Consider the following 23,239-nt stretch of genomic DNA (forward strand, 5'->3'; position numbering starts at 1 on the left):
ATCGCATGGTTTCCCAAGACCTCTTCGTCACATAAATATATATAGCCATCTGCTCTGATCTCTCCCAGAGCACGCTAGTTTGCGGAATAGTACTGAAAACGAGGCGATTCTATTGCGACCAATCGCTTTCAACTTTTTGTAAATTGATATTGTTTACGAATCACAGTGAGATAAAAACTAGAGTGTTTCCAGTATCCAAGTAGCCTTTGGCCCACCGCTTTGGAAGTCGAACACCAAGACAGCTAACAAGCAACAAGGACTAATTCGCCAAAAGATTGGAAATGAACTCCTTGTTTGTTGCCTGCGTTTCGCTCTATCTTGCATCGTTTGTCGTGGCTCGCATTCATTGTAAGTACTCAATAAATCATAATTCATTTCATGTATTTCATCTATTTACACGCAGTCGCAAACCATGCAATGGTACGGACGATAATATTTCGTCTGAACTTGCTGCGTACTTCATCTGCACCCGCTTGATCAGTTTTTCAAGTCAGCGCCGTTTTGTAGTTTGCATGTTTTGCAGTTTGCAACCCGGTAGTAGCTATGACAATGTTTTTAAGCGTTTTGAAGTTTTTAGGCGAGTTTACGCAAACCGCAATCCAGATTTATAGGTTAATGCAATGTTCACAATAAAAGTGACTCTTTCAGGCCAGTTACACTTTTTGCTGCGATTCTATGTGCGATTTTCTTCTTTTGATAGATGTGAACGAGTGAATCAGTTATGCATGTTCAAATGAGAGTTCTTATACATGAGAGCATTCGTAACTAATTACTCGTTCACATCTATCAAAAGAAGAAAATCGCACATAAAATCCCAGCAAAAATCGCAAGTGTAAACGAGCCTTTAGAGTTTGATATGCAAATCTTTTTATAGCGCATTGTCGGGACAATAAGATTTGCTGAAACGGGGTCAGGCAATGTCAGATTCAACCAAGTTCACAGGTTTCAACTATATTCTGTGCATCTGGAATGCGGAAATTACATTACGCATAAATCTGATTACATCGTATGATATACGCCGCGACCTTTATTGTCTATAACGCGATAGCAAAGGACTTTGGCAGGGTATTTTGCAATTTTTATCTTTTTCTCTAACTACGTCAGTATCATTTCTCCCTGTATTCAGAATTGATGATGGATCAGGTTTAGCGGAATTGAAGCTGCAGAATTTTAGAGATTTCATGGTGGGGAGAGGCGGCCCCTCCACTTTTGAGATTCTCCAAAACACTTCACTTATACCCTATAAAATATGAGCCTAATGAAAATTCACCACAAATATACAATTCCCATAAGTTGCTGTAAAGATTGTTTGCAACGTTCAGATCAGGTATAAAATTACCAATCTGAAGGGCTTCCATTCCCCTTCACCTTGGAAGGTCAAGGTAGTTCTGGGAAAGTGAAGAAATCTCGTGGTATTGATTGAAATGTGGCATTTAATCTTCAGTGGTCTCGGATGAACATTTAAGCCCGTTCCAGGCTTCCAGCGCATGTTTATCGGTCATATGCATGGTGAGATTGATTTCCAAATCATTGTGCGTCTTGTAGTTCATTTTTTTTACTGTATCATTTAATTGTGAAATTTAGATAACATTTATGAGATCTCCCATGCAATCGTACGCGAAATAAAATTGAGAGAATAAGTAATCTATCTGTTTAATTGTTGAGACGAAATGAAACGCGCTTGCATTGGATAATATTAGATTCTGATGATTGATTAGGAGATATTTAACAGGAACAAAATCTAAGGAGATTTTATACACTTCAGCGATTATTTTAACGTCAAACCCTATGGCAATGAAACAGAAATGGGATCTTATAGATCGTAACTAGTCTACGTGTTATCTCTTCAATGTTTAGAGGAATGATTTTGTCACGTAAAATATAAAAAGAATAAAACAGTGAAACAGCAAGGATGTTGTGTTACGTTTTGACTAATATATTGGAGTGAGGGAAGACTGCATCTTACGCTATGCCAAAACTCAAATATGTTTTTATATATACAACCAATGCTCGTTCTTTTATCAGCTTATCCAAAAAATTAGACAAGCCATTAGTAAATAAAAGGAATTCAAAGAAATGATGGCCTATCATACATAACTGAAAAAATAGAAGATCTATTCTAGGATGACTTCATCAGCGTAAATGTTGTCCACCTTGATTCCGAGATTGAACGATGCTTGAAAGGATTTTGAGATATTGAAATAAGTCCAGATGCATACGAAACAGGCATAAAATTATGATACTGTCGGATGGTCGACTACAATTAACATGCAGTCATTAGTGGCAGGATCATGTTTTTTCCTTATCTCAATACCTCAGAGTCATGTCGCGCAGAGGTGCCAGATTACAGAATAAATAAGCCAAGCATTAGTATGGGCGACCTGCTTGTTTTGAAAAGAGAAAACGAAGGTCACGATAGCCTATTTTATTCATTACCTTGACAACTTTGATATGTCACGCTCTTCATTCTCGGATTAATAGCACCACACACCTAATAAACTCCTCCAATCAAAACCGGTTAGTTTATACCTGCCACTTCGTGAATCGAGCAGCTTCATTCGGAGAATAAAATCTATGCTTACAGATAAGAAGATGAAGCGATAAAAATGCACTTGGAATCATCTCCAGATACAGTAAAAGTTTATATTCAAGTTTGAAACGTATTTTGAGATGATTTCAGGTATAGTTTTTCACAACTGTTCAATAACTTGAAATCATGTTTTCTTAGATAAAACGTCTGGCCGACAACATGATCATTCGGTTTCAGTTACAAATGGTTTCGGGAATAATGAAGGAAATAATAATAAAGGTAATAATGAAGGCAATAATGAAGGCAGATTTCAAACTCTAATACAGCAAATATTCATATGACAGGATCAATGCTCCATCTTTGAGATTTCCATTCAAATCTTCTTTTGTCTATAACAGTCGAAGCAGTTTTAATAACAAAAAGCAAGTTTTTTTAAATTTGCTGAGTAACAAAGATTTGCTTATAAGCAAAATTTTTCGCTGAGTAATCAAAACTTTTAATCTAATATTTGGCCATATTCAAATGAACGGCGATGAAAGAAACATTGATAGACAGAACCGGAAGTTACTTAGCTAAGCTAGAAACTGGTAAAACTGGTTTGCTTCATCCTGAATCTTAAATTAAGAATGAAGGCTTGTTCCCAAGATATAATTTTGTCGGATAAGGCAGAGCTTTTTTTCTACTTTTTACTTTCGCAATCAATAAGGCTCAGCCACAGGATGAAAAGTAGAAGAGTGTACATGCAATGTCTTTTTTATTTCCTTTTTAGTTCCGACGTTTTGCTCCAAAAATGTAACAGCGTGCAATTTAGCTGGCTTAGATGTGACATGTGTTACGAGTCCGGACTGCACCAAAGAGGTTGCTGAGGGCAGAGCTGATTTGACGTATGCATCCGTTAACAGTATCATAAAAAACGGTGGGTATATAACAAGTTAGAATCTCTAGCATGAATGATTTCAGTTTCTGGGAATAGTTTCCAAGTATAATTAAGGAGAATAATTCTCGAGTTACTATCATCAGGTACCTAATATAACTCCAATATTAACCTATTTGAGGTTGATAGATTTATGAATTATTTTGGATAAATGATGATACTTTTTTGTAGAGAATAAACTGAAAATCGTCTTGAGTCAGAAGGTCAAAGGTGTTCCTCAGAAATTTGTATTTTACTACGGCCTAGCTGTTGTTAAGAAAGAGACGACTTTCAATTTCAATCAGTTGAAAGGCAAAGATTCGTGTCACACCGGAGTCGGAAGAACAGTCGGATGGAACATTCCTGTTGGTTATCTTCTTCACACAAAAGAAATGCCGCAACGCAAAGATCAATACAAATCGGCTGCAGATTTCTTTGGGAAAAGTTGTGCTCCAGGTGAAGAGATTCGTTTATAGATTCAGCATTCAAGTAAATTTTCCATACTAGAGATCGTTGCTCGACTACCTTTGAGCGGATATCAGCAGGAATGGTTACTACAAGACTTTTTCGTTACCTTTTATTTTGTCCGATATTAGGAACCATTGGAAAAATAAAAGTGAAATATTGCTCTTATTTTAACTGAATAAACTGAAATATTAATCATATTTTAACTGCATATACTTTTCGTTGTCATTCCAGGCGCTTCCAAGATTACCGCAAGCCATTACGTGAAAAAAAATCTGTGCAGGTTGTGCGGTGGAACATGCAGCTTTTCATCTTCCGTGAATCCGTACGCAGGCTACGTGGGTGCATTCAAATGTATGGCTGATGGGAAAAACCGAGTTGGATTCGTAAAGCAAACCACAGCAGATGAGTACATCAAGAATTATGGCGGTAAAAAGGAAGACTATAAACTCTTGTGTAAGAATGGCATGACAAAACGTGAGTATTGAAAGTCATTGTTTGTCAAAAATATAAATACATTATTTGATTAAAGTTATATGTATATTGATTGAACTTCAGTTTTTTAAATTCCAGCCTATATCATGAGTTCGAAGACACGCTTCCCATAAAAATCAAAATATCTAAAATTACACGCTCTCCATGAAAAAACAATCTTCCAAAATGATTTCTTCCAGCTCTGGATCAATACAAGGACTGTCACATTGCTTCGAGACCAGCGAGTGCGCTGGTGACAGGTAAACACACATCTGGTGGTATGATCAAGAAATATCAAAACATGTTCAAGCAGGCCAATATCGAGGACTTGAGAAATGCTCGCATGGTGAGCAGAAGTACTGAAAGTTTGGAGGAATATACTGACACAATCTACAAATATGTGGGACCGTACGCCAATTATTACAAAGCTGCCAAAAAGACAGATACAGGTACTGCATCTCGAATGCTCCTTTTTCTTTGCAGAACCCTCTTCGTCGTCTTTAAATTAAACGAAAGCTTGATTATTTGGAAGAGCATTTTTCCAAAAAATTTACTATCGATTGTTGGAGGCCTCTGAGAGAAGTTGCTAAGGAAGACCGTCATTCAATACCAGTGAAAACTTTGAATCCTGAGGGGACATGTGATAGCAAACGTTTTGTGAAAGTCAATGTTTTCACTTTTTGGAAATGACTTCAGACTACTATTCCCGGTGTGAACTATCGTTAGCCATTCACGAAGTCATTCTTTTTTAGTTCCAAAGTTTTGCTCCCGAGATGCAAATGCGTGCAGATTAGCTGGCTTGGATGTGACGTGTGTTACGAGTCAAGACTGCACCAACGCTGTTGCCGAAGGCAAAGCCGATTTGACGTACGCATCCGTTAACAACATCATCAAAAATGGTGGGCACATAAAAAATGTTACTCTCCATAAATAAAAAAAAGAACATCTATCTGTTGTAGAAAATCAAACTTAATAAAATAAACTGATTTTAGGATTATAGTCTAGGCATTCTTGAAACGGCTAAACACGAAGATGCCTGAGGTTTTTACAACCAGATGGGCATCAAATTTCAATTTACCGTGGTCATTACTTATTGCGCGCAATTTTGACTTCACAATCAACTCGACATCATTGAACCTACTTAGCATAGATCAGTAGAGTCACCAAGTATAAATCAATCACTTCTTGTATAGAGAATAAACTGAAGATCGTCTTGAGTCAGAAGGTCAAAGGTGTTCCTGAGAAATTTGTGTTCTACTACGGCCTAGCTGTGGTTAAGAAAGAGACGACTTTTAATTTCACGCAATTGAAAGGAAAAGACTCGTGTCATACTGGAGTTAGAAGAACAGTCGGATGGAACATTCCTGTTGGTTATCTTCTTTACACGCAAAAAATGCCGTTAAACAAAAATCAGTACAAATCAACTGCTGAGTTCTTTGGTAAAAGTTGTGCTCCAGGTGCTTCCAGAACTACCGCAAGTCAGGATGTGAAAAATGATCTCTGCAGTTTGTGCAATGGAACATGCAGCTTTTTTTCATCCGTAAACCCGTACGCAGGCTACGTGGGTTCATTCAAATGTATGGCCGATGGAGAAGATCGAGTTGGATTCGTAAAGCAAACCACAGCAGATCAATACGTTGCAAACTATCCTGGCAGTAGTAAGAGTGATTATAAACTCTTGTGTAGAGATGGAACGACAAAACGTGAGTAGGACTTTGTGATTTAGCTAAATATACATAGATGTACCCGTTTACATTCCGTTGAAATGATATTCCGTTGAAATGACGTGAGGATCAAAGGCCTGTCCCACCTAAAGAACATTGTATTTGACAAACGAAGACATTTGCAAATTCTAGATATGGACGATAAAGTAAATCAGGACACTATTCTTCAAATTCTTTCCAGCTCTTGATGAATACAAGGACTGCCACATTGCCTCGAGACCAGCGAGTGCTCTAGTAACAACTAAAGGCACATCTCCTGGTATAATCAAGAAATATCAAAACATGTTCAAGCAGGCCAATATCGAAGACTTGAGAAATGCTCGCATGGTGAGCAGCAGTACTGAAAGTTTGGAGGAATATACTGACACAATCTATAATTATGTGGAACCGTACGCCAACTATTACAAAGCAGCTCAAAAGACAGATACAGGTATCGTACCTTACATGCCTCTCTTATCTACACAACTTTACATATCGACTTAGTTGTTTATGCAACACCATTGATCGCTAGAAGAAAAAAGACAATAAAAACGTATACTTCAACACATTACATGCTAGACTAAATTTCATGGACTAAGAATTACATGCATGTAGAGAATTTTGAACCGAAAGTACCAACGGCCACAAACTATCGTATTTTCGGGTGTGGAAAAGTTAGCCATTCATTTCGTTGATACTTTTTAGTTCCAAAGTTTTGCTCAAGAGATGTAACAGCGTGCAATTCAGCTGGCTTAGATGTGACATGTGTTACGAGTCCAGACTGCCCCAAAGAGGTTGCTGAGGGCAATGCTGATTTGACGTATGCATCCGTAAACAATATCATCAAAAACGGTGGGTATATAGAACATTATCAGTTCTAATATAGGTAGTATACAAGGCTTTATTATTGACGTATTTCACGTGTAAATTATGCTTTTCTCGTATAGAGGATAAACTGAAGATAGTCTTCAGTCAGAAGGTCACAGGTGTTCCTGAGAAATTTGTGTTCTATTACGGCCTAGCTGTTGTTAAGAAAGAGACGACTTTTAATTTCAATCAGTTGAAAGGCAAAGATTCGTGTCACACCGGAGTCGGAAGAACAGTCGGATGGAACATTCCTGTTGGTTATCTTCTTCACACGAACGAAATGATGTTTGACAAAAATCAGTACAAATCGACTGCCGAGTTCTTTGGTAAAAGTTGTGCTCCAGGTGCTTCAACAACTACCGCAAGTCAGGATGTCAAAAATGATCTGTGCAGTTTGTGCAATGGAACATGCAGCTTTTCATCATACGTAAACCCGTACGCAGGCTACGTGGGTTCATTCAAATGTATGGCCGATGGAGAAAATCGAGTTGGATTCGTAAAGCAAACCACAGCAGATCAATACCTTGCTAAATATCCCGGTAGTAGTAAGAGTGATTATAAACTCTTGTGTAGGGATGGAACGACAAAACGTGAGTATATGAATTTATTGTAAAGCTTATATCAGCTTCATGGTCAGCATATCAGCTTATAGAAAGGCAACCAAAATGTTTTCTTCTAAATTTCTTTCAGCTCTTGATGAATACAAAGACTGTCACATTGCCTCAAGACCTGCGAGTGCACTGGTTACAAGCAAAAGCACACCAGTTAAAGTGATAGAAAAATATCAAAACATGTTCCAGGAGGCCAATATTGAGGACTTAAGAAAGGCTCGCATGATCAGCGGGAGTACTGAAAGTTTGGAGGAATATACCGACACAATCTACAAATATGTGGAACCGTACGCCAACTATTACAAAGCAGCTCAAAAGAAAGATACAGGTATCATCATATCTTGCATGTTTCATTTATGTGCAAGACGGGTTAGCCGTTTTGGCAAACAATTACAGCTTGATAATTTCCTTAAAAAGACCATTGCAAGATCAGTTTTCGATATTCATAGGAATTAAACCAGATATAGGCACAAAAAAAACAAACAAATGGCTACTGGAAACTATTTCAAGAGTGAGCAGAATCGTAACTCATACATGAAATCCTTTTTCAGCGCCAACGTTTTGCTCCAAAGATGTAACAGCGTGTAATTTAGCTGGCTTAGATGTGACATGTATTACGAGTCCAGACTGCACCAAAGAGGTTGCTGATGGCAATGCTGATTTGACGTACGCATCCGTTAACAACATCATCAAAAACGGTGGGTTAAGGTTGTCTATACATCCCCACTCTATTATTGACGTATGACGTATCTAGCATTGATAAAGGTATCACGTATTAGCAAAAATATCTTTTCTTGTAGAGGATAATCTAAAGATGGTCTTGAGTCAGAAAGTCAATGGTGTTCCTGAGAAATTTGTATACTATTACGGCCTAGCTGTTGTTAAGAAAGAGACGACTTTCAATTTAAATCAGTTGAAAGGCAAAGATTCGTGTCACACCGGAGTCGGAAGAACAGTCGGATGGAACATTCCTGTTGGTTATCTTCTTTACACAAAAGAAATGATGTTTGACAAAAACCAGTACAAATCGACTGCAGAGTTCTTTGGTAAAAGTTGTGCTCCAGGTGCTTCTACAACTACCGCAAGTCAGGATGTGAAAAATGATCTCTGCAGTTTGTGCAATGGAACATGCAGCTTTTTTTCATCCGTAAACCCGTACGCAGGCTACGTGGGTTCATTCAAATGTATGGCCGATGGAGAAGATCGAGTTGGATTCGTAAAGCAAACCACAGCAGATCAATACCTTGCTAAATATCCTGGCAGTAGTAAGAGTGATTATAAGCTCTTGTGTAGAGATGGAACGACAAAACGTGAGTAGGACCGCATGTGCTATTAAGCTAAATATAAGAAGATGCACCGGTTCAAAATTCTTTAAAGTGTTAATTTCTGAACTTCTGTCACTTTATTAGCCAGCATTTATCTAATGTGAAGATCAAATGCATCTTTTAAAAATTCATGACTAACTACCTAAAAAAAAAAAATATTTTGCAAACTGATTTTACAAAAAGATGTAAGGTCTAAAGTAACAAAAGATTCTTTTCTTTTGAATTTAAATTTCTCTAGCTCTTGATGAATACAAGGACTGTCACATTGCATTGAGACCTGCGAGTGCACTGGTAACAAGTAAAGGCACATCTGCTGGTATGGTCAAGAAATATCAAAACATGTTCAAGCAGGCCAATATCGAGGACTTGAGAAATGCTCGCATGGTGAGCAGCAGTATTAAAAGTTTGGAGGAATATACCGACACAATTTACAACTATGTGGAACCGTACGCCAACTATTACAAAGCAGCTCAAAAGACAGATAAAGGTATCGTATGTTGCATATCCCCTCCGCTGTTAATGGTGTCTTCTGCCTTTCCTTGCATTTTCGGGAATTGCGACGAGATTCTCAATGCGTTTTTTATGATCTCATGATTATCCCAACTGCAATACACTCACAACTGACTTCGCCGTCGCAATTGCCTTAACTATAAAGACACCATTGCATTCTTTTTCAGTTCCAAAGTTTTGCTCCAAAGATGTGACAGCGTGCAATTCAGCTGGCTTAGATGTGACATGTGTTACGAGTCCAGACTGCACAAAAGAGGTTGCTGATGGCAATGCCGATTTGACGTACGCATCCGTTAACAACATCATCAAAAACGGTAGGTATATGACAAGTGTTGTAGGTATATGACAAGGACGTCTTTTTGTATCTTTATGTTGAATGTACTTTCCTTTTTAAGTTTGACCGAGCTATCAGAGTAAATGAATCATATTTTCTCCAATAGAGGATAAACTGAAGATGGTCTTGAGTCAGAAGGTCAAAGGTGTTCCTGAGAGATTTGTGTTCTATTACGGCCTAGCTGTTGTTAAGAAAGAGACGACTTTCAATTTAAATCAGTTGAAAGGCAAAGATTCGTGTCACACCGGAGTCGGAAGAACAGTCGGATGGAACATTCCTGTTGGTTATCTTCTTCACACGAACGAAATGATGTTTGACAAAAATCAGTACAAATCGACTGCCGAGTTCTTTGGTAAAAGTTGTGCTCCAGGTGCTTCAACAACTACAGCAAGTCAGGATGTGAAAAATGATCTCTGCAGTTTATGCAATGGAACATGCAGCTTTTCATCATACGTAAACCCTTACGCAGGCTACGTGGGCTCATTCAAATGTATGGCCGATGGAGAAGATCGAGTTGGATTTGTAAAGCAAACCACAGCAGATCAATACCTTGCTAAATATCCTGGCAGTAGTAAGAGTGATTATAAACTCTTGTGTAGGGATGGAACGACAAAACGTGAGTAGACGTTTATACTAGCTAAATTTTTTAAATATAAGTAACAGTTTAAATTCCCTTCAAGATATATTTAGTGGACGTCAGTCACTTACTCATATAGGCAGCGTATCAGACTCTGAGAGACTGCCATATTTATGTTGGGGAGATGCAACGCAAGCTCCAAAAACCCCTGCATATACATACAATTTCAAATAATGCAAAATGATATAGACACGGATAAACACAGACATGTGGGAAATCAAAATATTAGAAACTTTTAAATTTAAATTCACAATTTCTCCAGCTCTTGATGAATACAAGGACTGCCACATTGCCTCAAGACCTGCGAGTGCACTGGTTACAGGTAAAAGCACATCTCCTGGTATGATCAAGAAATATCAAAACATGTTCAAGCAGGCCAATATCGAGGACTTGAGAAATGCTCGCATGGTGAGCAGCAGTACTGAAAGTTTGGAGGAATATACCGACACAATCTACAACTATGTGGAACCGTACGCCAACTATTACAAAGCAGCTCAAAAGACAGATAAAGGTATCGTATGTCGCATATCTCCTCTGCTTAATTGCGTCTTCTGCCTTCCCTTGCATCTTTTTCGGGAATGCAACGAAATCAGTCTCAATGCATTGTTTATGATCTCATGATTATCCTAACTGCAATACAATCACCACTGACTTCGCTTTCGCATTTGCTTGTTTATCAAGATATCGTTGCATTCTTTTTCAGTTCCGAAGTTTTGCTCCAAAGATGTGACAGCATGCAATTCAGCTGGCTTAGATGTGACATGTGTTACGAGTCCAGACTGCACCAAAGAGGTTGCTGATGGCAATGCTGATTTGACGTACGCATCCGTTAACAACATCATCAAAAACGGTAGGTATATGACAAGTGTTGGAATTATGCACATACCTTAATAGGAAGTGTTTTTGTATCTTTATGTTGTCTATATTATCCTCTTTAAGCATTGACCGAGCTATCAGACTAAATGAATCATATTTTCTCCTGTAGAGGATAAGCTGAAGATGGTCTTAAGTCAGAAAGTCAAAGGTGTTCCTGAGAGATTTGTGTTCTATTACGGCCTAGCTGTTGTTAAGAAAGAGACGACTTTCAATTTAAATCAGTTGAAAGGCAAAGATTCGTGTCACACCGGAGTCGGAAGAACAGTCGGATGGAACATTCCTGTTGGTTATCTTCTTCACACGAACGAAATGATGTTTGACCAAAATCAGTACAAATCGACTGCCGAGTTCTTTGGTAAAAGTTGTGCTCCAGGTGCTTCAACAACTACAGCAAGTCAGGATGTGAAAAATGATCTCTGCAGTTTATGCAATGGAACATGCAGCTTTTCATCATACGTAAACCCTTACGCAGGCTACGTGGGCTCATTCAAATGTATGGCCGATGGAGAAGATCGAGTTGGATTCGTAAAGCAAACCACAGCAGATCAATACCTTGCTAAATATCCTGGCAGTAGTAAGAGTGATTATAAACTCTTGTGTAGGGATGGAACGACAAAACGTGAGTAGACGTTTATACTAGCTAAATTTTTTAAATATAAGTAACAGTTTAAATTCCCTTCAAGATATATTTAGTGGACGTCAGTCACTTACTCAATTGGGCAGCGTATCAGACTCTGAGAGACTGCCATATTTATGTTGGGGAGATGAAACGCAAGCTCCAAAAACCCCTGCATATACATACAATTTCAAATAATGCAAAATGATATAGACACGGATAAACACAGACATGTGGGAAATCAAAATATTAGAAACTTTTAAATTTAAATTCACAATTTATCCAGCTCTTGATGAATACAAGGACTGCCACATTGCCTCAAGACCTGCGAGTGCACTGGGTAAAAGCACATCTCCTGGTATGATCAAGAAATATCAAAACATGTTCAAGCAGGCCAATATCGAGGACTTGAGAAATGCTCGCATGGTGAGCAGCAGTACTGAAAGTTTGGAGGAATATACCGACACAATCTACAACTATGTGGAACCGTACGCCAACTATTACAAAGCAGCTCAAAAGACAGATAAAGGTATCGTATGTCGCATATCTCCTCTGCTGTTAATTGCGTCTTCTGCCTTCCCTTGCATCTTTTTCGGGGAATGCAACGAAATCAGTCTCAATGCATTGTTTATGATCTCATGATTATCCAACTGCAATACATCACCACTGCTTTTCGCATTTGCTTATTTATCAAGATATCGTTGCATTCTTTTTCAGTTCCGAAGTTTTGCTCCAAAGATGTGACAGCATGCAATTCAGCTGGCTTAGATGTGACATGTGTTACGAGTCCAGACTGCACCAAAGAGGTTGCTGATGGCAATGCTGATTTGACGTACGCATCCGTTAACAACATCATCAAAAACGGTAGGTATATGACAAGTGTTGGAATTATGCACATACCTTAATAGGAAGTGTTTTTGTATCTTTATGTTGTCTATATTATCCTCTTTAAGCATTGACCGAGCTATCAGACTAAATGAATCATATTTTCTCCTGTAGAGGATAAGCTGAAGATGGTCTTAAGTCAGAAAGTCAAAGGTGTTCCTGAGAGATTTGTGTTCTATTACGGCCTAGCTGTTGTTAAGAAAGAGACGACTTTCAATTTAAATCAGTTGAAAGGCAAAGATTCGTGTCACACCGGAGTCGGAAGAACAGTCGGATGGAACATTCCTGTTGGTTATCTTCTTCACACGAACGAAATGATGTTTGACCAAAATCAGTACAAATCGACTGCCGAGTTCTTTGGTAAAAGTTGTGCTCCAGGTGCTTCAACAACTACAGCAAGTCAGGATGTGAAAAATGATCTCTGCAGTTTATGCAATGGAACATGCAGCTTTTCATCATACGTAAACCCTTACGCAGGCTACGTGGGCTCATTCAAATGTATGGCCGATGGAGAAGATCGAGTTGGATTCGTAAAGCAAACCACAGCAGATCAATACCTTGCTAAATATCCTGGCAGTAGTAAGAGTGATTATAAACTCTTGTGTAGGGATGGAACGACAAAACGTGAGTAGACGTTTATACTAGCTAAATTTTTTAAATATAAGTAACAGTTTAAATTCCCTTCAAGATTATTTAGTGGACGTCAGTCACTTACTCAATTGGGCAGCGTATCAGACTCTGAGAGACTGCCATATTTATGTTGGGGAGATGCAACGCAAGCTCCAAAAACCCCTGCATATACATACAATTTCAAATAATGCAAAATGATATAGACACGGATAAACACAGACATGTGGGAAATCAAAATATTAGAAACTTTTAAATTTAAATTCACAATTTATCCAGCTCTTGATGAATACAAGGACTGCCACATTGCCTCAAGACCTGCGAGTGCACTGGTTACGGGTAAAAGCACATCTCCTGGTATGATCAAGAAATATCAAAACATGTTCAAGCAGGCCAATATCGAGGACTTGAGAAATGCTCGCATGGTGAGCAGCAGTACTGAAAGTTTGGAGGAATATACCGACACAATCTACAACTATGTGGAACCGTACGCCAACTATTACAAAGCAGCTCAAAAGACAGATAAAGGTATCGTATGTCGCATATCTCCTCTGCTGTTAATTGCGTCTTCTGCCTTCCCTTGCATCTTTTTCGGGAATGCAACGAAATCAGTCTCAATGCATTGTTTATGATCTCATGATTATCCCAACTGCAATACATTCACCACCTGCTTCGCTATCGCATTTGCTTATTTATCAAGATATCGTTGCATTCTTTTTCAGTTCCGAAGTTTTGCTCCAAAGATGTGACAGCATGCAATTCAGCTGGCTTAGATGTGACATGTGTTACGAGTCCAGACTGCACCAAAGAGGTTGCTGATGGCAATGCTGATTTGACGTACGCATCCGTTAACAACATCATCAAAAACGGTAGGTATATGACAAGTGTTGGAATTATGCACATACCTTAATAGGAAGTGTTTTTGTATCTTTATGTTGTCTATATTATCCTCTTTAAGCATTGACCGAGCTATCAGACTAAATGAATCATATTTTCTCCTGTAGAGGATAAGCTGAAGATGGTCTTAAGTCAGAAAGTCAAAGGTGTTCCTGAGAGATTTGTGTTCTATTACGGCCTAGCTGTTGTTAAGAAAGAGACGACTTTCAATTTAAATCAGTTGAAAGGCAAAGATTCGTGTCACACCGGAGTCGGAAGAACAGTCGGATGGAACATTCCTGTTGGTTATCTTCTTCACACGAACGAAATGATGTTTGACCAAAATCAGTACAAATCGACTGCCGAGTTCTTTGGTAAAAGTTGTGCTCCAGGTGCTTCAACAACTACAGCAAGTCAGGATGTGAAAAATGATCTCTGCAGTTTATGCAATGGAACATGCAGCTTTTCATCATACGTAAACCCTTACGCAGGCTACGTGGGCTCATTCAAATGTATGGCCGATGGAGAAGATCGAGTTGGATTCGTAAAGCAAACCACAGCAGATCAATACCTTGCTAAATATCCTGGCAGTAGTAAGAGTGATTATAAACTCTTGTGTAGGGATGGAACGACAAAACGTGAGTAGACGTTTATACTAGCTAAATTTTTTAAATATAAGTAACAGTTTAAATTCCCTTCAAGATATATTTAGTGGACGTCAGTCACTTACTCAATTGGGCAGCGTATCAGACTCTGAGAGACTGCCATATTTATGTTGGGGAGATGCAACGCAAGCTCCAAAAACCCCTGCATATACATACAATTTCAAATAATGCAAAATGATATAGACACGGATAAACACAGACATGTGGGAAATCAAAATATTAGAAACTTTTAAATTTAAATTCACAATTTCTCCAGCTCTTGATGAATACAAGGACTGCCACATTGCCTCAAGACCTGCGAGTGCACTGGTTACAGGTAAAAGCACATCTCCTGGTATGATCAAGAAATATCAAAACATGTTCAAGCAGGCCAATATCGAGGACTTGAGAAATGCTCGCATGGTGAGCAGCAGTACTGAAAGTTTGGAGGAATATACCGACACAATCTACAACTATGTGGAACCGTACGCCAACTATTACAAAGCAGCTCAAAAGACAGATAAAGGTATCGTATGTCGCATATCTCCTCTGCTGTTAATTGCGTCTTCTGCCTTCCCTTGCATCTTTTTCGGGAATGCAACGAAATCAGTCTCAATGCATTGTTTATGATCTCATGATTATCCTAACTGCAATACAATCACCACTGACTTCGCTTTCGCATTTGCTTGTTTATCAAGATATCGTTGCATTCTTTTTCAGTTCCGAAGTTTTGCTCCAAAGATGTGACAGCATGCAATTCAGCTGGCTTAGATGTGACATGTGTTACGAGTCCAGACTGCACCAAAGAGGTTGCTGATGGCAATGCTGATTTGACGTACGCATCCGTTAACAACATCATCAAAAACGGTAGGTATATGACAAGTGTTGGAATTATACACATACCTTAATAGGAAGTTTTTTTGTATCTTTTATTGTCTATATTATCCTCTTTAAGCATTGACCGAGCTATCAGACTAAATGAATCATATTTTCTCCTATAGAGGATAAGCTGAAGATGGTCTTAAGTCAGAAAGTCAAAGGTGTTCCTGAGAGATTTGTGTTCTATTACGGCCTAGCTGTTGTTAAGAAAGAGACGACTTTCAATTTAAATCAGTTGAAAGGCAAAGATTCGTGTCACACCGGAGTCGGAAGAACAGTCGGATGGAACATTCCTGTTGGTTATCTTCTTCACACGAACGAAATGATGTTTGACCAAAATCAGTACAAATCGACTGCCGAGTTCTTTGGTAAAAGTTGTGCTCCAGGTGCTTCAACAACTACAGCAAGTCAGGATGTGAAAAATGATCTCTGCAGTTTATGCAATGGAACATGCAGCTTTTCATCATACGTAAACCCTTACGCAGGCTACGTGGGCTCATTCAAATGTATGGCCGATGGAGAAGATCGAGTTGGATTCGTAAAGCAAACCACAGCAGATCAATACCTTGCTAAATATCCTGGCAGTAGTAAGAGTGATTATAAACTCTTGTGTAGGGATGGAACGACAAAACGTGAGTAGACGTTTATACTAGCTAAATTTTTTAAATATAAGTAACAGTTTAAATTCCCTTCAAGTTATATTTAGTGGACGTCAGTCACTTACTCAATTGGGCAGCGTATCAGACTCTGAGAGACTGCCATATTTATGTTGGGGAGATGCAACGCAAGCTCCAAAAACCCCTGCATATACATACAATTTCAAATAATGCAAAATGATATAGACACGGATAAACACAGACATGTGGGAAATCAAAATATTAGAAACTTTTAAATTTAAATTCACAATTTCTCCAGCTCTTGATGAATACAAGGACTGCCACATTGCCTCAAGACCTGCGAGTGCACTGGTTACAGGTAAAACCACATCTCCTGGTATGATCAAGAAATATCAAAACATGTTCAAGCAGGCCAATATCGAGGACTTGAGAAATGCTCGCATGGTGAGCACTAGTACTGAAAGTTTGGAGGAATATACCGACACAATCTACAACTATGTGGAACCGTACGCCAACTATTACAAAGCAGCTCAAAAGACAGATAAAGGTATCGTATGTCGCATATCTCCTCTGCTGTTAATGGCGTCTTCTGCCTTCCCTTGCATCTTTTTGGGGAATGCAACGAAATCAGTCTCAATGCATTGTTTATGATCTCATGATTATTCCAACTGCAATACATTTACCACCGACTTCGCTATCGCATTTGCTTATTTATCAAGATATCGTTGCATTCTTTTTCAGTTCCGAAGTTTTGCTCCAAAGATGTGACAGCATGCAATTCAGCTGGCTTAGATGTGACATGTATTACGAGTCAAGACTGCACCAAAGAGGTTGCTGATGGCAATGCTGATTTGACGTACGCATCCGTTAACAACATCATCAAAAACGGTAGGTATATGACAAGTGTTGGAATTATGCACATACCTTAATAGGAAGTTTTTTTGTATCTTTATGTTGTCTATATTATCCTCTTTAAGCATTGACCGAGCTATCAGACTAAATGAATCATATTTTCTCCTATAGAGGATAAGCTGAAGATGGTCTTAAGTCAGAAAGTCAAAGGTGTTCCTGAGAGATTTGTGTTCTATTACGGCCTAGCTGTTGTTAAGAAAGAGACGACTTTCAATTTAAATCAGTTGAAAGGCAAAGATTCGTGTCACACCGGAGTCGGAAGAACAGTCGGATGGAACATTCCTGTTGGTTATCTTCTTCACACGAACGAAATGATGTTTGACCAAAATCAGTACAAATCGACTGCCGAGTTCTTTGGTAAAAGTTGTGCTCCAGGTGCTTCAACAACTACAGCAAGTCAGGATGTGAAAAATGATCTCTGCAGTTTATGCAATGGAACATGCAGCTTTTCATCATACGTAAACCCTTACGCAGGCTACGTGGGCTCATTCAAATGTATGGCCGATGGAGAAGATCGAGTTGGATTCGTAAAGCAAACCACAGCAGATCAATACCTTGCTAAATATCCTGGCAGTAGTAAGAGTGATTATAAACTCTTGTGTAGGGATGGAACGACAAAACGTGAGTAGAACGTTTATAGTAGCTTAATTTAAATATACGTAAGAGTTTAAATTCCGTTGAAGATATATTTAGTGGACGTTAGTCACTTACTCAATTGGTCAGCATGTCAATCTCTGAGAGACTGGCATATTTATGTTGGGAAGATGCAACGCAAGCTCCAAAAACCCCTTTATATACATACAATTTCAAATGTGAAATGATGTAGACACGGATAAACACAGATATGTGGGAAATCAAAATATAAGAAACGTTTAAATTTAATTCTACAATTTCTCCAGCTCTTGATGAATACAAGGACTGCCACATTGCCTCAAGACCTGCGAGTGCACTGGTTACAGGTAAAACCACATCTCCTGGTATGATCAAGAAATATCAAAACATGTTCAAGCAGGCCAATATCGAGGACTTGAGAAATGCTCGCATGGTGAGCAGCAGTACTGAAAGTTTGGAGGAATATACCGACACAATCTACAACTATGTGGAACCGTACGCCAACTATTACAAAGCAGCTCAAAAGACAGATAAAGGTATCGTATGTCGCATATCTCCTCTGCTGTTAATGGCGTCTTCTGCCTTCCCTTGCATCTTTTTGGGGAATTCAACGAAATCAGTCTCAATGCATTGTTTATGATCTCATGATTATCCTAACTGCAATACAATCACCACTGACTTCGCTATCGCATTTGCTTATTTATCAAGATATCGTTGCATTCTTTTTCAGTTCCGAAGTTTTGCTCCAAAGATGTGACAGCATGCAATTCAGCTGGCTTAGATGTGACATGTGTTACGAGTCCAGACTGCACCAAAGAGGTTGCTGATGGCAATGCTGATTTGACGTACGCATCCGTTAACAACATCATCAAAAACGGTAGGTATATGACAAGTGTTGGAATTATGCACATACCTTAATACGAAGTGTTTTTGTATCTTTATGTTGTCTATATTATCCTCTTTAAGCATTGACCGAGCTATCAGACTAAATGAATCATATTTTCTCCTATAGAGGATAAGCTGAAGATGGTCTTAAGTCAGAAAGTCAAAGGTGTTCCTGAGAGATTTGTGTTCTATTACGGCCTAGCTGTTGTTAAGAAAGAGACGACTTTCAATTTAAATCAGTTGAAAGGCAAAGATTCGTGTCACACCGGAGTCGGAAGAACAGTCGGATGGAACATTCCTGTTGGTTATCTTCTTCACACGAACGAAATGATGTTTGACCAAAATCAGTACAAATCGACTGCCGAGTTCTTTGGTAAAAGTTGTGCTCCAGGTGCTTCAACAACTACAGCAAGTCAGGATGTGAAAAATGATCTCTGCAGTTTATGCAATGGAACATGCAGCTTTTCATCATACGTAAACCCTTACGCAGGCTACGTGGGCTCATTCAAATGTATGGCCGATGGAGAAGATCGAGTTGGATTCGTAAAGCAAACCACAGCAGATCAATACCTTGCTAAATATCCTGGCAGTAGTAAGAGTGATTATAAACTCTTGTGTAGGGATGGAACGACAAAACGTGAGTAGACGTTTATACTAGCTAATAGTTTTAAATATAAGTAACAGTTTAAATTCCGTCGAAGATATATTTAGTGGACGTTAGTCACTTACTCAATTGGTCAGCATGTCAGTCTTTGAGAGGTTGGCATATTTATGCTGGGGAGTTTGTAAGGGAAGCTCCAAAAACCCCTTTATATACATACAATTTCAAATAATGCAAAATGATATAGACACGGATAAACACAGACATGTGGGAAATCAAAATATAAGAAAGTATTAAATTTAAATTTGCAATTTCTCCAGCTCTTGATGAATACAAGGACTGCCACATTGCCTCAAGACCTGCGAGTGCACTGGTTACAGGTAAAAGCACAACTCCTGGTATGATCAAGAAATATCAAAACATGTTCAAGCAGGCCAATATCGAGGACTTGAGAAATGCTCGCATGGTGAGCAGCAGTACTGAAAGTTTGGAGGAATATAATGACACAATTTACAATTATGTGGAACCGTACGCCAATTATTACAAAGCAGCTCAAATGAGAGATGAAGGTATGGTATCTGATATGTTCTGTATTACAATTCTGCTGCTTTTTCATGAAATGAAACCTGATAGTTTTGGTTTATTACAAAATAAAACAAATGATTTTGGGGAGAGGACCTTTAGTAACATTTCCAATGCTACCCAGATTACACGAGTGGCAGTGAGTTTTTGGGTGGTTTTTGTCATGAAATACAAAATTCAAGCTTGCACACACTTTGTATGGGACCAAATTTTGATCTCGTCAACATGGAGTATGGGTTACAATACCTCATGTGGGGTATTTTGATAGGATATAGGCGCAAAGTTAAGTGCAACAGGCAACGATTTCAAAGACTAAGTCAGTCACTTTGTGTTTAAATACGTTGCGTATAATCGTACATTCGTCCATACCATAATGAAGAACATGAACCATTTATTTTGTTTAATATGTATATAGCATAATATATATTATTCCCAAAAGGCTATTCACCCACTGGAGAAGCCCCCGAGAAGGTGGTCACCTTCTTTATAAATATGCATGAGCGAATAGAAAAAAGGCGAACTAACTATTAGTTTTAGCGCTCCTTTATAACGTATAGGAAGGTTTATAATTGCCTTAGTATAAATCGACAAGCAGTACAAAATATTTTCAATACGAAAACATACAAATTTTATTATTTATTTTCATTTATTTCTACCTTTACACCACCTGGAATTTCACTCACTTGCATCTTTCATGTTGATTGTTAATAAATGCACATTTTCGATCAAAATTTAAGCAAAATTCGAAAGAACTCTTCGATAAAAACCTGCTGTATCTTTAGACCGTAATATTTTGGATTGTTGGCCATGAAGAGAGCACATTAGCGATGCTGGTTAAAGGATATTTTCCACAGATTCTCGAATTGACACGAAATCCGCCATTTTAAGAAAAAAATTTCGCGCCAATTGTTGATGCCACAAAAAACATACATCAAAAGACGAATTCCGAGAGCGGTCTGGGGCGGAATGAGTAGTTCTTTTTAACAAATTCTTCTTTTGCTGTATAATTAACATTTCAAGACAAGCCGGAATGTCCCGCTTAATCTTTCTTTAGTCCAGATTGCTAGTTTACACTCTTTTTTAAAACCATTTTAGTTCGAACTCCAAAGTTTTGTTCCAAAGATGTAACAGCGTGCAACTTAGCTGGCTTAGATGTGACATGTGTTACGAGTACAGACTGCACCAAAGAGGTTGCTGATGGCAATGCTGATTTGACGTACGCATCCGTTAACAACATCATCAAAAACGGTGGGTAGAAATATATGATACTCGTCAGAAAAAAATACATGCACATCGACCTGTTGTGGGAAGCAGTATAATTCCTTTTTAACTTTTCAAGTGGCATGTATATTGCTCTGATATCGATGTCTGGGATAAATATGTGTAACAAGTATAAATAAATTATCATTTTCTTTATAGAGGATAACCTGAAGATGGTCTTGAGTCAGAAGGTCAAAGGTCTTCCTGAGAGATTTGTATTTTATTACGGCCTAGCTGTTGTTAAGAAAGAGACGACTTTCAATTTAAATCAGTTGAAAGGCAAAGATTCGTGTCACACCGGAGTCGGAAGAACAGTCGGATGGAACATTCCTGTTGGTTATCTTCTTCACACGAACGAAATGATGTTTGACAAAAATCAGTACAAATCGACTGCCGAGTTCTTTGGTAAAAGTTGTGCTCCAGGTGCTTCTACAACTACCGCAAGTCAGGATGTGAAAAATGATCTCTGCAGTTTATGCAATGGAACATGCAGCTTTTCATCATCCGTAAACCCGTACGCAGGCTACGTGGGTTCATTCAAATGTATGGCCGATGGAGAAGATCGAGTTGGATTCGTAAAGCAAACCACAGCAGATCAATACCTTGCTAAATATCCTGGCAGTAGTAAGAGTGATTATAAACTCTTGTGTAGGGATGGAACGACAAAACGTGAGTAGAACATTGTTAGCTTGGGCCGGGAAGTTAGGCTGACCTAGACGACTCAAATATCTGAATTTTGTAGACTTTCTAATAAAACAATAAGAATCCACTATTCTCGTAAAAAAGGTTAAAGGCTAGGGTAGGTTTAGGATAATGTTCCACAGTTCGCAGTTTTATCAATTTCCTTTTTAAATTTAATTTCCTCCAGCTCTTGATGACTACAAGGATTGCCACATTGCCTCACGACCAGCGAGTGCTTTAGTAACAACTAAAAGCACATCTCCTGATATGATCAAGAAATACCAAAACATGTTCAAGCAGGCCAATATCGAGGACTTGAGAAATGCTCGCATGGTGAGCAGCAGTACTGAAAGTTTGGAGGAATATACCGACACAATCTACAACTATGTGGAACCGTACGCCAACTATTACAAAGCAGCTCAAAAAACAGGCCAAATCCCAGTGAATTAAAATGAATTGGAATCGGACTTTATGGAATAATATGACTTTTCGATAAAAAATTGTTTGATGAAAACTATATGATTGATTGCACGTAAATTTTATCCAGCGATTTGAACTAATATATTGCTATCATTAATATTTCAAACAAAAATACGTATAACTTTGGAGTCATTTCAAGATAAAAGATTTTTATTTTTTTCTGCTTAAAATCAACCCATGCTGCGCGGTGCAGGAACTCTCAATTTTATGCTTGAAAAGCATCCCAAATCTTGTTCGCAAAGTTTGGTAGTGTATTGTGTAATGTCGAAGTGAATGTGGAAAATATCGCGTGATGAGATCAGCAAATAAGTCATAATAGCGGCGCTTCGGCTCCAGATTTTAGCCTTCTGATTGGACGAGAGAGATTTTGACTGATATGCATCTTTGCGGGGGTCTGACTAAGCTACGCTTTAAATAAGCGATCTAATTGGTCAGTACTCATATTGGTTCGACTTTTTTGACACATCTCTTCCTGATCGGCAATATGATTTGCGTATTCATTATCACAAGTGCTTGTATTGCGTAAGTTGTGATCAAGTTACGTTTGATTGTCAGCAGTTACATACCAAAAAATTCTTTAAAGAGTACTGAACAACGTTCTCTCTGCTGAGAAATAGGAATATTCTGCGTCGTATTATGCGCGCTTCTCTTAGGGTTTTCGAAAACTTTGTGTGAAAAATGCCATTTTGTTTTAAAGATGTTTTAGCCTGCGAATGAGTCACAGCAAGAACAAGATTAATGAGACGTCACGAAGCAACTCAACAAATGCCATGGTGATGATGTGCATGCGCTACAAGCCTTGCAAATACAAAGACTATCTAAATTCCTTACCGGAGC

The 23,239-nt window shown here is 38.5% G+C and overlaps 1 protein-coding gene across 1 annotated transcript; it reads left to right on the forward strand.

Moving 5' to 3' along the window:
* The first annotated feature begins 196 nt into the window (after positions 1–196).
* Positions 197–22,517, forward strand: LOC114516605. Its single transcript, XM_028536132.1, has 37 exons — positions 197–348; positions 2,729–2,809; positions 3,300–3,446; positions 3,636–3,899; positions 4,143–4,385; positions 4,583–4,831; positions 5,135–5,281; positions 5,576–6,085; positions 6,288–6,536; positions 6,791–6,937; positions 7,033–7,542; positions 7,643–7,891; positions 8,115–8,261; positions 8,364–8,873; positions 9,127–9,375; positions 9,566–9,712; positions 9,839–10,348; positions 10,632–10,701; positions 12,212–12,390; positions 12,579–12,725; positions 12,861–13,370; positions 13,653–13,901; positions 14,096–14,242; positions 14,378–14,887; positions 15,171–15,419; positions 15,614–15,760; positions 15,895–16,404; positions 16,688–16,936; positions 17,131–17,277; positions 17,413–17,922; positions 18,201–18,449; positions 18,644–18,790; positions 18,926–19,435; positions 19,720–19,968; positions 21,077–21,229; positions 21,401–21,910; positions 22,110–22,517. Exons 1-37 carry the CDS (start codon positions 282–284, stop codon positions 22,370–22,372), a joined length of 10,131 nt encoding a protein of 3,376 aa, XP_028391933.1. The 5' UTR covers positions 197–281; the 3' UTR covers positions 22,373–22,517.
* The last annotated feature ends 722 nt before the right edge of the window (positions 22,518–23,239 follow it).

This window comes from Dendronephthya gigantea, unplaced genomic scaffold, assembly GCF_004324835.1.
Source record: "Dendronephthya gigantea isolate DGI-Jeju-01 unplaced genomic scaffold, DenGig_1.0 000006F, whole genome shotgun sequence".
Taxonomy (NCBI): Eukaryota; Metazoa; Cnidaria; class Anthozoa; order Malacalcyonacea; family Nephtheidae; genus Dendronephthya; species Dendronephthya gigantea.

What these genes read in the sequence shown, in the direction of transcription:
- LOC114516605 (XM_028536132.1), top strand. Translation starts at nt 282, where the DNA reads ATGAACTCCTTGTTTGTTGCCTGCGTTTCGCTCTATCTTGCATCGTTT. An exon ending in AAACAATATCATCAAAAACG is followed by an intron (nt 6,938 to 7,032) that starts GTGGGTATATAG and finishes TTTCTCGTATAG; the next exon opens with AGGATAAACTGAAGATAGTC. An exon ending in TAACAACATCATCAAAAACG is followed by an intron (nt 14,243 to 14,377) that starts GTAGGTATATGA and finishes TTTCTCCTGTAG; the next exon opens with AGGATAAGCTGAAGATGGTC.